The 16,824-nt window shown below is 32.9% G+C and overlaps 2 protein-coding genes across 2 annotated transcripts in view; one reads left to right on the forward strand and one right to left on the reverse strand.

The window, feature by feature from the left end:
* Positions 1-16,824, reverse strand: part of LOC126880181 (vacuolar protein sorting-associated protein 54) — a 130,624-nt gene that overhangs the window by 32,178 nt on the left and 81,622 nt on the right. The gene's annotated exons all lie outside the window — the stretch shown is intronic.
* LOC126880187 (cilia- and flagella-associated protein 161-like) overlaps positions 1-16,824 on the forward strand; it is a 54,388-nt gene that overhangs the window by 18,037 nt on the left and 19,527 nt on the right. The window contains exons 3-4 of the mRNA XM_050643969.1: positions 16,081-16,183; positions 16,609-16,788. Of these exons, the coding sequence (XP_050499926.1) occupies positions 16,081-16,183; positions 16,609-16,788 (283 nt within the window). The remainder of the gene's footprint in view (positions 1-16,080; positions 16,184-16,608; positions 16,789-16,824) is intronic.

Here is a 16,824-nt window from a genome sequence, read left to right on the forward strand (position 1 = left end):
CAATTGACTGTTGAAATTTTTACAGTCCAAGGTGGAGATGAAGATATTTCTTTGTATTGATATAAGGGTGGAAATTCCTGCCAGTTAAGTAGCTCCATTGCATGGTGGATTCTGCGAGAATAAGGGAGATTGAACTTTGAAGAGTCATTGGTCATGGATGGATCTAAAATGTTATTTATTGAAATTCTTTTATGTACATTTATGTTAGAAACGTAATTAAAGGTTAACAGCTGTCTACGAAGCATTAGAGTGGGTTCGCCTATTTCAGCTCGTATGCTATTTATCGGAGTTGTTCTGTATGCTCCAAGTATAATCCTTAGGGAGGTGTTATGTAGCGTATCCAAAGGTTTCAACGTTGGTTTGCTGGCAGATGCATATGCGACACATCCGTAGTCAATCTTAGAGCGAATTAAGGATCTATATAGCATGAGCAGTGTTTTACCTTCGGCACCCCAAGTCCTGTGAGCTAGATACTTTAACAAGAGATACTTTAACAAGTTAAGACCATTTCGACATGAAAGAACTAACTGCTGAATATGACTTTTCCAATTTAACTGTTGATCAAATATCATTCCTAGGAATTTTATTTCGTTTGTATAGGAAAGATTTTGATTCTCAAGCGTGAGATTTGGTTTATCCTCGATACGTTTTTTTGAAAATATTATACATTTTGTTTTATTACAACAAAAACTAAAACCGGTGTTTAAGGACCAATTTACTAGTTTATTTAAGTGTTCCTGTAATATTGACGCCATATGATTTACGTTTTTTCCTTTGATGTAAATAATCAGATCGTCAGCATATAGTCGTGCCTGAACAGGTCTCGCCATGATTTTTACTATATCGTTTATTGCTATTAAAAACAGAGTAGGGCTGATGACTGATCCTTGTGGGATTCCGTTTTGTTGTTCTCTAAGATAGGATATAGCACCATTCGCTCGGACTTGAAATGTTCTTTGAGTTAAAAAATTGTTTATATAGGCTAAAATATTTCCTTGATATCCAAATTTGTTTAGAATGCTCAATATACGGTGTTTCCATACTGTATCAAATGCTTTAGTTATGTCAAAGTAAATCGCCATACATTTTTGGTTATTTTTAAAAGCTTCGTGAATAGCGTTTTCCAGATCGATAATGTTGTCGTTTGTAGATCTGCCTGGTCTAAAGCTAGCTTGTTCGATAATCAGTTGATCATTGCGTTCCAGGTTCCACATTAATCTTCTGTTGACTATTTTTTCCATAAGTTTACATGAGGAACACGTTAATGATATAGGACGATATGATTCTGGGTGTAATTTATCTTTATTTACTTTAATAATAGGAATAACAATGGCATTTTTCCAGATTTTTGGAAATGATTTTTGTTCCCAAATAATATTGAAAATTTGGAGCAGAAACTCTTTTGCTTCCATGGGAAGTTTTTTAATGAATTGTATTGGTATGTCATCTGGACCTGGTGCAGTGTCTTTTATGCTATTAAGTGCATCTTCAAATTCCCCATAACTGAGAGGTATATTAATAGCGTTAAATTCGTCGGAAACTGTAATAGGTACTGCCTCCTCCTCTTGTTTGTATGTTAGGAACTCGTTACTGTAACTTTGGTTGGATGAGAATTTTTGATAGGTATCAGCCAGTTCATTTACTATATCCTGTGGCTCAGTTAGTAGCGTTTTTTCTTTTTGCAGGCTCACAATTTGTTGGTAGGTACGCTGCCCTGTTATTTTTTTAACTTTTTTCCAAACTGATGATATATTTGTACTACTGTTTATGCTAGATATGTATGTCTGCCATGATTCTTGTTTGCTTTTTTAATTATTCTTCTTGCTTCAGCTCTACGTTTTTTGTACTCTGTTAATAGATCAATATTTTTGTATTTTTTGTAGCGGTTCCAAATTGTTTTACTTAATTTAATAGCGGCTTCACATTGTGAATTCCACCAGGGAACTGGTTTGCGTTTTTTTTAAAAGTTGAGATTTACCTATGGTTATATTAGCCGCATCCAGTATAAGCTGATTGAAGCTCCTAAGTGTGTCATCAATGGAGTCTGAAATTTTAATCTGATCCATTCTGTTTGATACAATTCTCTCAAATTCAATCCAATTTGCCTTTTTTAATTTCCATTTTTGAGTTGGTATTGTATTTGTGTTTAAATTTACTGTGTGCTTTATTAAGATTGGGAAGTGGTCGCTACTATATAAATCTTTTAATGCTGTCCAGTCTAGTTGGGTGATCAATGAGGGTTCACATATGGAGAGATGAATGGCGGAAGAAGTTCCCGTAGCCATATTGAATCTTGTTGGCGAGCCGTCGTTAAGTAGGCATAAGTTCATAGTGTTCAAAACGTTTTCTAACATATTTCCCCTCGTTGTTGTTTTATTTGATCCCCATGTAATATTATGGCAATTAAAATCTCCCGTGATTATTCGAGGGGAAGGAATTTGTTGGAGAAGACTAAGTAGTTCGGGTTTAGTCAGAGTCTTGTCTGGTGGAACATAAATGCTGCAAATATTTAACTTTAGAGGGGCAAGTATTGTTACTTACAGCAACTGCTTCGATATTAGTTGTGAGGTTTATATTTTGAACAGGTATATTTGACTTTATATATAGAGCTACTCCTCCACTAGCGTAGTTCTGGTTGGGTGGATTGGTGCAAAATCCTGTGTAACCTTTCCGGTTGTGTGTTGAGTTATTCTTGAAGTGAGTTTCTTGTAACGAAATAAAATCTGGTGCATATCCTGAGATAAGAAGCTGTAACATTGTTAAATGGGTGTAATACCCATTTAAATTCCATTGTAATATACTATTGAAAGTGATTTATTGTTTAGTTGAAGTACATGAATCACTATCGGGTTCAGATACTTCATGTTGTAATAGTCTTTCTAGCTTTTTGCGTAGTCGTGTGATTCGATTTTTTAATTTTGAGTCAGTAAAATGAGGATGAGTGTCTATGGGCCATTCCACGAACATACGCCTGTTTTGGATTACTTCGACAACGAATATTTTACTGTGTAACATAAGAAGTACGAAAGTAAATGGCGCTAATAATTATTCCAATAAAGAACAATGTAATTTGCAATTTACTTTCGTTCTTCTTATTTTGCACAGTAAAATATTCGTTGTCGAAGTAATCCAAAACAGGCGTATGTTCGTGGAATAGGGTATACAAGCATTTTAATAAGTAATGGTAAATCTGGTATATAATCCTTAACAATATTATAGACATCTTTAGCTCCGCATATAGACATCTTTTGTAGCTAACATTATCATGATTAACCATGACAAAATCAGGTATGGCTATATATTACCTAGGGGTTCTATGTATACTTGACGCCTAAAACTTAGTATGTGGCTATATTCAGGATTTGTAGCTCCAATTCTCAAACATGTTATTGGTGACATTAATTTCAAGCCTAGGTTCTGGAGAATATTAATTAACATTTCCTGCGGTATTGTTGGATGAACATTAGATAAGAGAAGACGTTCCGATGGAGTGACTAATCTACGTGCTAGAAGTACTTCATTATTTATTTTTATGGATCCTGCTTTATTTAGAAAGTCATCAACTACAGCTTTACTTGAAAGATAAACGCATACTCGGTTATTAGAGATTCTTGATGAATAAATAATATTTTTTGGTTGGACGAGTGGTCCTAGTTGCAAAAGATAATCTTGCAATTTTGCGCCATTAATTGAACTGAAGATGATGGCTTGTTCTTTCACTGGTAATTTTGGAGTAGTTTGTTGAGATGCAATAGTAGAGTACATTGGAGTGTTTTGAGAAGTGGTAGGAGTTTCCATTGTTGATAAAGTATTATTCATCATTTAATTTTACTTGAACGAATTATTATAAAAATATTCAAGTACGGCCCTGGTTTTAATTGTTGTTAATAAAAAACCAGTCCGGTGTAGTGTTGATATGAAAATTTTATATAGATAGATTTCCAAATGAATATATTATTTCAATCTAATTAATGTTCTTCTACTCACGTTTTTGGGTCTTCTTATAACACTAACTTTATTGAACAGGTATATCACTTTTGTCAATTTACTATTGTGAAAATACTGGTATAAAATTGCGAGTATATCGGAGCTGAAATTAAACATGCTTTGTGGTTCGGAATCAGGTCCGGTCTGTATTTTAATTTTCATTTCACTCTTTTATTATTTCACTTGCAATTTATTTTTTCTACGAGCGTGCAAAAATGTCTACTTTCGCGCACGCATTTTAGTTTAGAAAGTTTTACTTTTCCGCACGCGTGTTACTTTTCCGCACGCGTTTTACTTTTCCGCACACGTTTTACTTTTCCGCACGCGTTTTACTTTTCCGCACGCGTTTTACTTTTCCGCACGCGTGTTAATTTAGATATGTTAATATGGCCTTAAAGTAATTATAATACATGCAATAAACTAATATATAGATATTATTTACTAATTTATTTCAAATATATCTTATTGTGTTTATGTTTTAATGAAATTAACGCGAGAATTCGTTGAAATAAAATAATTATGACATAATATTCGAAAGTCAAATCAGTAGACAATAACAGTGGTTTTGAATCGTCGTCATGGAAACCAAGATCGTCGTCATGCTAACCAATTATGCTGAAACTTTGGTTTTGACAACCTTGTCAAAGAATTAATTTGTGTCTGTATTTTCATATTAATTAAATTAGTTGATTAAGATTTGGTCATTTTTTAAAGACTCGTAGAAAAAATATTGTTCCTAACGCTTGCAGAAAGTCTCTTTTCCGCACTCGACTGCTTGCCGAACTCCCGCTTCGCGTCGTTCGGCAAACTGCAGTCGCGTGCGGAAAAGTATGACTTTCTGCATTTGTTTGGACAAACCTAGCAGGTGCATTTGTTCAGAATGTGCAATTAATTCAATGGGTCTATTGAATAAAAAGAAGTATTTGCTTTTACTTACAAGCATTTAAGTATTTACTTAATACTAATTGAATAAAGTCATTTCTTTAATGCTTTATTCAATTACCGTTAAGTAAATACTTAAATACGAGGAAGTAAAAGCAAATACTTCTTTTTATTCAATAGACCCAATTAATTGATTAAGATTTGGTCATTTTTTAAACGCTCGTAGAAAAAATATTGTTCCTAACTCTTGCGGAAAGTCTATTTTCCGCACTCGACTGATTGCCGAACTCAGCTTCGCGCAATCGCGTGCAGAAAATTATTACTTTCCGCACTTCTTAGGAAAATACCTATAACATATCAAAAATTGTTAATTACTTTCAAAATTGGGATATATGTAATAAAGAATCGACACAGAAAAATATAATAATTAATTAATTCTAATACTCTATCAGTTTCTGTATTTTTCCCTTATTTATCTAGATATTTATTTAAAATAAATATGTAATGTTAAGTTAATACCAAATGAAATATAAAATTTCTTAAGCCGGCCCATTTCAATACTTATATTTACCTGAAATCCCTTTATTGCTTCGACTTTATCAACGGGTTACTCTTACAGCTTGTTTACATGGGCGGTTTGCCAACGTTTGACGCCGCGGTTTACCTGAAAAACCCAAACGCCGCGGTTCGTACACATGAGAGCGATTGACTGGCGGTCTCATTCCTCCCCTAGTAAACTTACAACCGCCGCGATTTGACGACGGAAAGGTTGCATGTGTACGATATTGAGCGGTTGCATTTGTTTCTATGTTAAACTTGAACCGCGGCGGTTGGGTTTTTCAGGTAAACCGCGGCGTCAAACGTTGGCAAACCGCCCATGTAAACAAAGGGTTAAACTCTGCATAAGTCAATTCTTAGAATTATTGTGAATGAGCTTTATAACAAAGTTAGCCTAATCATTTTTTTTTGGATTTTATATTATGGGGCAGTACATTTAGGTAGAATTGGAGCAACGCATAATATCTTGTGTAACTGTTTTTGCGCAAATTTCACGCTTTGACAGAAATGCAGAACAAACCCAGCACTAACTTATTATAATATGGTCTATTTAGGTTTATCCATTTCACGAATATACGACTGTTTTGGATTATCTTAACAACGAATATTTTACTGTGCAAAATATGAAGAACAAAACTAAATTGCAAATTACATTGTTGCTTATTGAAATAATTATTAGAGCAATTTACTCGGAAACGGCTACAGCAATAAATTTTTTCTTTCCGTAATAAGTTAGCCATAAATTAGCAATTAATTCCTTGGGGTTGAATTTTCGATTTTCATCATCTTTTTGGGGGTGAGCTTTACGCTAGGGGATGATGGGGTAGTTTTTTGGGTTTGGTTAATATACCAATCAAGAGCAATTAAATAGCAATAAAATATGCCGTTAAAATGATCCCCGTACTCCTTTTCATTGCCGAGATATAGAGTGGGTGCTGCTAGCTTTACCGTAAAGCTAGCAGCACCCACTGTTTCTCGGAAACGGCTACAGCAATAAATTTTTTCTTTCCGTAATAAATTAGCAATAAATTGGCAATTAATTCCTTGGGGTTGAATTTTCGATTTTCATCATCTTTTTGGGGGTGAGTTTTACGCTAGGGGATGATGGGGTAGTTTTTTGGGTTTGGTTAATATACCAATCAAGAGCAATTAAATAGCAATAAAATATGCCGTTAAAATGATCCCCGTACTCCTTTTTATTTCCGAGATATAGAGTGGGTGCTGCTAGCTTTACCGTAAAGCTAGCAGCACCCACTGTTTCTCGGAAACGGCTACAGCAATAAATTTTTTCTTTCCGTAATAAATTAGCAATAAATTAGCAATTAATTCCTTGGGGTTGCATTTTCGATTTTCATCATCTTTTTGGGGGTGAGTTTTACGCTAGGGGATGATGGGGTAGTTTTTTGGGTTTGGTTAATATACCAATCAAGAGCAATTAAATAGCAATAAAATATGCCGTTAAAATGATCCCCGTACTCCTTTTCGTTGCCGAGATATAGAGTGGGTGCTGCTAGCTTTACCGTAAAGCTAGCAGCACCCACTGTTTCTCGGAAACGGCTACAGCAATAAATTTTTTCTTTCCGTAATAAATTAGCAATAAATTAGCAATTAATTCCTTGGTGTTGAATTTTCGATTTTCATCATCTTTTTGGGGGTGAGTTTTACGCTAGGGGATGATGGGATAGCTTTTCAGGATTGGTTAACATACCAATCAAGAGCAATTAAATAGCAATAAAATATGCCGTTAAAATGATCCCTGTACTCCTTTTCATTGCCGAGATATAGAGTGGGTGCTGCTAGCTTTACCGTAAAGCTAGCAGCACCCACTGTTTCTCGGAAACGGCTACAGCAATAAATTTTTCCTTTGCGTAATAAATTAGCAATAAATTAGCAATAAAATATAGTCTTAGTCTGAATTTGGTCTTATGAAGTGGTGCTGCTGACTTTACCGACATTCAAAATCGTGTCATAGCTATCCTTAACGGGGGCGTAGGGGTTGAAATCCACATTTCAAGCACATTTTTGTGAATTTTTTTTTTTTGAAAGGATGATATATTTTTTTAAAATTTAAATAAGCGTATTGACTATAATTCAAAGAATACTCAAAAAAAAATTTAAGGAAAAATATTGAAAAATAAGCCAACGGTGGCAAACTTTTAAAGACACCTCGAAAAAAACATGGATTTTGCGGTGGACATCCGAACTTATCATTGGATCATGGCAAACAAAAAATTCAAAAAGATTTTATTAGCTTATATATTTATCGAGATAACTCTGTCGAGTTTTTTTAGTTATAACGATTTTTGACTTTTTGGTATCACTCAGAAATCAAAACAACGAAATTTTCTGCACAAAAAAGGGCGAAAATCAACATATTTATTATTGTTAAATAGTTAAATAAAAAATAAACATAAAACAACAAATATAGCGACAGCGTTACCTCAAGGAATGTCTAAAGAAAATGTATATAAAATTCCAGGTGGGTCGGTCAAGTAGTTTTTGACTTACAATGTCTACAGCCTTTGAAAAAAAGCAGTTTTGAGGAAAAAGCGTTTAAAGTATTGTCAGCTTTTATTTTCAATTTCTGTTTTATTTTCAGTTTGTTTGTCAAATCATAAAATGATGCACAGTGGAATATCTTTTTGAATCGCGGAGTAATTTACAAAAGAAAATGAAAACAGCTGTTGGCCGTTGTTCATTACGTTCAAGCGTGCTGACGCCAACCTGGCGTCAGACAGATTTGACAGACAAAAAATATTGAAAATAAAAGTTGACAATACTTTAAAAGCAGTTTTTCTCAAAACTCCTTTTTTTCAAAGCCTGTAGACATTGTAACTCAAAAACTACTTGATTAACTCATCTGAAATTTTGTACATATTTTCTTTAGACATTCCTTGAGGTAACACTGTCGAGATATTTTTTGTTTTATGCTTATATTTTGTTTAACAATAATAAATATGTTGATTTTCACCCCTTTTTCTGTAAAAAATTTCGTTGTTTTGACTTCTGAGTGATACTAAAAAGTTAAAGATCATTAAAACTAAAAGAAACTTGACAGCGTTACCTTAAGAAACTTATTAGCTAATAAACTCTTTTTGAATTTTTTGTCTACCATGATTCAATGATAAATTCTGATGTCCACCGCAAAATTCATTGTTTTTTTTTGAGGTGTCCTTAAAAATTTGCCACCGTTGGCTTATTTTTTAATATTTTTTCTTGATTTTTTTTAGTATTCTTTGAATTATGCTTAATTTGCTTATTTAATTTAAAAATAAAATTATTCTCTCATAATTAAAAAAAAATCACAAAAATGTGCTTAAAATGTTGATTTCAACCCCTACGGCCCCCCTTAAGGATAGCTATGACACGATTTTGATAGGTAACCCAGGCTGGTCGTGTTTGTCTATGTATGAAATTTAATAAAAAAATGTTTCATCCGGCAAGCAGATGGGTACATTTCGTCCTTTTATTCGGATCCCGTACTATTGGCTCTCTATATTAGAAATTGCAAACTGAAAATAGACCAGGGCGCATCTGTAAAAATATTAGTACATTTGGACGTTGAGAGGTGACTCAAATTTTTTTGCAGAAATAGCTTGAAAATTAATCAAATAATAATATTTGAGTTATCCTCCCTCTCAAAAAGGTCCGGAACATTGTTTAAATAATCAAAATGTCAAAAAATTAAGGAAAAATTCGATTTTTTTATTGGTTTTTTGATTATAACTTTAAAACTATTAATTTTCGAGAAAAGTTGTACTGACATAAAAGTTGCGTAATTAAATTTCCTACAATATAGAATTGGTTAAAAATTTAGAAAATAGTCACCCTTGTTGCAAAATAGCAATAATTGTGAAGAAAAACATACAAAAACAAGTATTCGCATTATACGTTTTTCAACCATTTATGCTATACTTAGGACCTTCATATTTCACCCTGAAAAACTATATGATACAGTAAAACAATACTGTATATTTCATTAAGATCGGTTCAATAAATTTTGCAAAATAAATTTTGCAATCCAGCTTTCGTTAAAAAAAAATATTTTTTCAAAATGTTACATTACTGAAAATAAAGCAGATAGCAAGTTGAAAATTTTTTTGCTTATAGAAGTGTACTGTACCTTTCATTTGCAATTTTGCAAAATTTATATCGATTAACACCACGGCATCAGGATTTTTTTTAAATAAACATTAATTATTGGTGCTACGCGCAGGACAGCGGATAGTTTGTTTTGATTGGGCATTCCAATGACCTTTGATAATGATTGATACATTTTAATTTTTATTAAATTTCGATATAAATAAATAAATTGTTTATTGCAAAATAAAAACACATACTCTGTCCTTTGAAATAACACTTTTATTAGCAAAAACGTTCTTTGTTAATATATTTTAACTTAAATAATAAAAGTTTATTATTTTTAAACATATGCAATTGTTTAAACAATATTTCACAAACAATAATAAAATTAGCTTGATTTTTGTGGAATTTAAATTTTAAAATACAACAAAATATAGAGTAAGAAAATAATATATTAGATAAAGATTGGAAGAAATTTTGGTGGAAATCAACTTGTGTGAATCGAACACCGCTGCCCTGCGCGTTAGCGCCAAAAATTATTGTTTATTTCAAAAATTTTCTGACGCCGTGGTAATTAATCGATTTTAATTTTGAAAATTGCAAATGAAAGGTACAGTACACTTCTATAAGCAAAAAAAAATTCAACTTGCTATCTGCTTTATTTTCAGTCCTGTAACATTTTGAAAAAATGAATTTTTTTTGCAAAACCTGGATTGCAAAATTTATTTTGCAAAATGTATTGAACCGATCTTAATGAAATTTACAGTATTGTTTTACTGTATGATAAAGTTTTTCTGGGTGAAATATGAAGGTCCTAAGTGTAGCATAAATGGTTGAAAAACGTAAAATGCGAATACTTGTTTTTGTATGGTTTTTTCGCAATTATTGCTATTTTGCAACTAGGGTGACTATTTTTTAAATTTTTAACCAACTCTATATTGTAGGAAATTTAATTGCGCAACTTTTATGTCAGTACAACTTTTCTCGGAAATGAATACGTTTAAAGTTATAATCAAAAAACCAAGAAAAAAATCGAATTTTTCCTTCAATTTTTGACATTTTGATTATTTAAACAATGTTCCGGACCTTTTTGAGAGGGAGGATAACTCAAATATTATTATTTGATTTATTTTCAAGCAATTTCTGCAAAAAAATTTGAGTCACCTCTCAACGTCCATCTCAAAACAGATGCGCCCTGGACTAAAAGTGATTCCCTCGTTCCAAGTACTGCTCTGAATCCAAATTGAACTTCACTCAGGTGTTCTTCTAATTTGGTGTATAGGTACTCGCGAGTAAGGAGTACTTTAAGTACATAGCTCATCAAACTAATTAATATATGGATGTTCTTCACATTTCTTAGCGTTGTAATGAATATTGATAGTAGTCTTTTAGTAAGTGACCAGCCTCATATCTGGTGTTATACAATAGCTGCGTAAAAGCTGTGATTTGGTGCGTTCATCAGATCCTGGTTATTTTCTATATTTAATTCGATTCTTACTATTATATTACTTCTTCTTCTGAACCGTAGGGATTGTCTATTTCAACCGATATTCTTGCTGTATCTTCGAATAAGTCTTGCCCTCTTTCCGTCGTTCTTAATTTATCTTCAATTATAGTCGAAATCTTTCCTTCGATGTCTACATCATCATCAAGCTTTTCATTCCGGATTAAATATTTGCCGCTCTTACTTAGGGCTCACTTGTGTGTTGTCAAAGTTTGTTGTATAACTTAGCTTTCGTTACAATTTTCTTCCACTCATTTCGATATGTGCATTAGTTCCCTCCAGTTTCTCATTTTCAGAATTTTGATATCTCTCATGACCTGGATCCCATCTCTCTCTATACACGGAGAGCTAGAGCCGAAAAATCATCGTCATAAGTAATATGGAGTTTTTCCTGTGAAATGTGTCCATTGTATATTGACAATTATGACCCCTTTCAGGCTGACACCTCAGTGGATACAGGAAGTAGCAATAAGGGATGAAAGGGGAAACTTAGTGCAGTCATTAAAGGTTTTCACCTCCTATTTTGTTAAACCCAGGGTTGCAAAAAAACATGTTTTTTTTTATTTTAAACAAAGCACATTTGTTTTTGTTTTAAATGTTTTTTTTTGTTTTAAACATGTTATTTTTGTTTTTAAATCGTATGTTTTAAACAAATAAAACTTGTTTAAAACACATGTTTTTTTTGTTTTTAAATTTAATATTTTAAACAAATAAAACTTAGAAGAAAACATTGTTTAAATCATATTTTCTTAAACATAACATTAATTGAAGGTGTTTGATCTATTATTCTACTAAATAATAGATAAGAAATTGCCTGGAGAACCCCAGACTATTTATTATTTATAGATTCGCATTGCAAGTTAGCTATTGCAATAACGTCTACAGTAGGAAAAATGAAAGAATACCCATGAACGAACATATAAAACACGCTGTATTTTCCTGTCGCCGTGTCACACAAAAAATTGTCCAGCGCAAGTACATGTACTTGCGTTGGACAATTTTCTTTGTGACACGGTGACAGGAAAATACAGCGTGTTTTATATGTTCGTTCATGGGTATTCTTTCATTTTTCCGACTGTACTGTCAGTTATTTTGTGGTGACCCCAGCTCATTTTTTGGTAAATTTGCTTGATCATCGCTTTAGTGGAAATAACCTTATCATCCATCCATTATAAATTATCATCCAGAAGCATTTTCAATTATTATTATTATTACCAGGCAAAGTGTGTACCCTTTATTTAAACCATATGTTTTCTAAACATCTAATTGAGAATGTAAAAACTATTGGCATGGTGGCGTTCTAAGAAAAATATAAATGCTACAGCATTGAAACTTGCTCAACAGCTTCACAGAGCTATTGCATCGTCAGCCAACATAGAAAGACTATTCTCATCATTCTTCTTCTTCTTCGTCTAGCCATTCACGTCCACATCTGAACATAAGCCTCTTCAAGTCTTCTTTTCCATTTTTTTTTGTTGTACGCTACTTGTAGCCAATTTTTCCCGGCAGTTCTCATCATACGGTTTACCATTCCAAACTACGTAATCGACTAGGCCCACTAGGCAATGTCAAAGCTTTTATAGTCGGAAAAATGAAAGAATACCAATGAACGATCACATCAATCACATAATATTTTGTATTTGCTGTTCTTTTTCTATAAATAACAAACGAGAGAGATAGATTATTAACTATCTTAATAATATGTGATTGATGTAATCGTTCATGGGTATTCTTTCATTTTTCCGACTGTAAGTTGGTTTCAATTTTTAAAGAACTTAATTCCATCAGTGATGACATGACTGATCAGATTGATGATTTAGATCTCAATATTACTATGAGACTGAAACAGTTTTGAGAAATTGATTAACTCTTTTATGCAAAATGTTTTAAGTTTTCCAATTTTTTTCTGTGATCCGATTATTAATTAATAAATAATATGTATGTTAAAAAGTTTATTTAATGTATTTAATAATTTTTTTTATGTTCATTATACATATTAATAAAGAAAATGAAAAAGAAAATACTCGTTTAATTTAAGTGTTTTAAATATGGTTTAAACTGTTTTAAACAAAAACTATTTTAAACATAAACGAAAGTTTAATACATGTTTAAAACAGTTGATTAAAACAAAACATCGATTTGCATGAAAATTGGTGACTAGTTAGAGCATACTTCAAGAAACAAAACTGATTTGGTGCCACTTGCACTTTTACCCTGGTGGTGAATACCACCCCTTCGCGCGAGTGAAAACTATGTATTTTATTAAAAATAACCCCACAAATCGATAGAGGGACAAATTTTAAGTAAACTTTATTATATCATGTTATTAAAATAAATCAATACTTTTTGAGTTATTAAAGATCAAGGATTTGTCTATTTAAGAGCATATGCGTGAAGTTACGGATGATAAAAAGAACATGTTAATTAATTGTATGTTAGTAAAATATTATTTTTATATTATTTCGATATTTAATTGAATTTTTTTTTTCATTATAAACTGAATATGCCCAGAAACTGGGGGTGTCTAATAATGGGTTCGTTTGACATATTCGAATACACTTTTGCTAAATTTATAATATCGAAATAATATAAAAATAATATTTTAGTAGCATACAATTAATTAATACGCTCTTTTTATCATCCGTAACTTCACGCATGCACTCTTAAACAGACAAATATTTTATCTTTAATAACTCAAAAAGTATTGATTTATTTTAATAACATGATATAACCAATTTTACTTATAATTTGTCCCTCTATCGAATTGTGGGGTTATTTTTAATAAAATCGTTTTCACCCACGAGAAGGGGTGGTAACCACCCCCAGGGTAAAAGTGCAAGTTGGCACAAATCATTTTTATTTCTTGGGGTATGCTCTAACTAGTCACCAATTTTCATGCAAATCGATGGAGGTATAACAAAATAGGAGGTAAAAACCTTTAAAGACTACACTAACTTTCCTCTTTCATCCCTTATTGCTACTTCCTGTATCCACTGAGGTGTCAGCCTGAAAGGGGCCATAATTATCAATATACAATAGACACATTTCACATGCCAAACTCCATATTACTTATGACGATTATTTTTCGGCTCTAGCTCTTAGACTACTAGGTTTTCCCCTTGGTCTTTAAGTTTCTAGTTTTCATCTAGTGATCTTCTTAATCAGTAGGTTGTTTTTCCTTCTATATATGTATCCCAGCAATCTCAGTCCCTGCGCTTTAATAAAACTAAATATATCTTCTCCCTTCATTATGTCTCTTAGTTCATGCTTCATTCTTCTTCTCATTTCTCCGTTGTCCATTCTTATCGGGCCCATAATCCGTCTGAGGATTTTCCTTTCAAATATTCTCAATTTTTCTTCATGCTTTTCTGTGAGGAACATTGTCTCAGCTGCGTACGTGACTACTGGTCTGATTGCAACTCTGTATATTTTCAGTTTTGTAGTTCTCGATAAGTTCTTGTCCTTCACTAGCCTATGATATCTCCAGTATGTTTTGTTGTCTGCTAGTATTTGCTCCGTTACTTATTCACTTCTCTTATTTTGGCCATTCACTATTACTACCACATATTTAAATTGTTGAACTCTTTCAAAAATGTAGTTTTCTATCTTGATTTTTCTCGTTCCGTTATCTTCACTTCTAGAGCAGAGTTGATTTTTTGTTTTTCCTTCGTTAATTTCTAGACCTCTTCTCCGTACTTCCTTTGCCAGAATTATTGCTGCTCCTTTTAATCCTTCCTCGTCTCTTCCCATAAGAACTATATTATCTGCTTATGCAACTATTTGTGTTGAGGAGCGGGCTATAATTCTTCTAATTTTGCTGGTCTCGACTGTTCCTTCTACTGCTATGTTAAATAATTTGGTTGACATGGAATCACCTTGTCGCACTCCTGTTTCTATTGCAGTTGATTTTGTTCTACCTTCCTCAGTCGTTATTTTAGCTAGAGATCCATCCATAGTGATTCTTGTTAATCTTATTAACTTTGCTGGTATATATTGATTTTTCATTTTAATAAATCATTTATTTCTTCCAATACAGTGAAAGGCTTGTCTGAAGTCTACGAAGAGAATGGTGAGGTGGAGTTCTATGTTGTGTTTGTGGCATTTTTAGATTGTTTGTGTAATTCTGTGGATCGCAGTGGCGCACCGGGGGTGGGGGTTGGGGGTTAAAACCCCTCCCAGGGCATATAAAAATATATAAACAATAGTAGGAAATTGTAACTTGTCTTTCACAAGCATGCAAAAAATTTCGGCGCCCAAGCCAAACCCCCCCCCAGAGGAAAATTCTAGGTGCGCCACTGGTGGATCTGCCTTCTCTGAATCCTTGCTGGAATTCCGTTCTTTCCATCTCCTTAATGTATCTTCAATTATAGTCAAAATCTTTCCTCCGATGTCTACGATGTCTACAATTATAACTATATTGCGTTGTTTTAAGGTATTCTGACCTCTTTAATATTTTTGTGCGTATGGAAATGTTCATGTATGCGTTGAAGTGTTTTAATTTCCGTACATTTCTCCATAAGCCATGCGCTCTTTTTGCTCTTTTTATTTCCCTTAGTATGATCTTATGTAACTTATATTCATTGTCATTTCTACCTTTTAATTCCCTTCGTTCTCCAATCATCTGCAATATTTAAACTATCATCCATTATTGCTTCTTTTCTTTTTTTTTTATTGAAGACATTTAATTGTGGTAATAGATGTCTTCATCTCGTTCCACTGTTCTTCTACGCCACTAGTAGTGTCTTCAACTATTTTCGCAAAATTCTTATTAATCACTGCTTTTACCTTTTCCTGGATATTATTGTATTTCAGTAGTTTTATATTTATTTTGGGCCTCATTTTCTTATAACTCACTTTGAGTCGTATGTTGATATTTGCGACTAATAGACACCTCAATCTGAGAAGACACCTGTGCCTGAATATGTTTTTGTAGGGGCGATAGAATTTCAAAATCTTTTGTTTATGTTGATAAAATCAATTTGGTTTCTTATAATTTTCCGTGGGCTATCATCAGGAAGATTTGTTTATAGGATGTAATATTTAAAGGAATAATTTGTTATTCTTAGGGGTAATTAACGAGCGAGACATAGATTATGTACAACACTTCAAACATGGATGCGGGTTATCCGCTTCTCAGCAGAAACAGCCTTGCATCCGAAATACGTTTAAGTAAGTATACAGTGATGGGAGTGCTAATAACCGGAAAAATGGCGCAAAAGATGAAAAACATAATACACTGTGAACCATTAGAGGTGGGAGATTTAGCGATAGAAACCTGTGACCAAGCGATAGAAACCAATTGACATTATATTTTATAGGCGTATCGGGCGAGTTCGGCAACTACCACTATGGCAGTGACAGTTTTAGTTGACATACCTACTCCTCCCATACGTCTAAAAGTGGGAAACTATCAATAGAATGTCAATTTATAGGTTTTTATCGCTAAATTTCCCACCTCTACCAGTTTCATCTCTTTTTATATCACAGCGTATTATGTTTTTCGTCTTTTGCGTTATTTTGCCGGTTATTAGCACGCTCATCACTGAATATGCGACATTTATGCACAAAGAGGAATTCGTAAATAACACTCATAGGATCATGGGAACAAGATCAAATAAAGATGGTCAGCAAGTGGTTTATGGTCAAGATGTCTTTATTCAAATTTGTGAGAGTTCTGGTCCACCTCTTTATTTACAATGCGAAAATTTCACAGTGGATACCTTTGGTCGACATCTCTCAGTAAGATTATCGGAATGTCCAGATATTTATTGCAGGTACTGCTTTTATTTTTCTTAGTTCTGTTGATAGCT

The sequence above is a fragment of the Diabrotica virgifera genome, chromosome 2 (genome assembly GCF_917563875.1).
Source record: "Diabrotica virgifera virgifera chromosome 2, PGI_DIABVI_V3a".
Lineage (NCBI taxonomy): Eukaryota > Metazoa > Arthropoda > Insecta > Coleoptera > Chrysomelidae > Diabrotica > Diabrotica virgifera.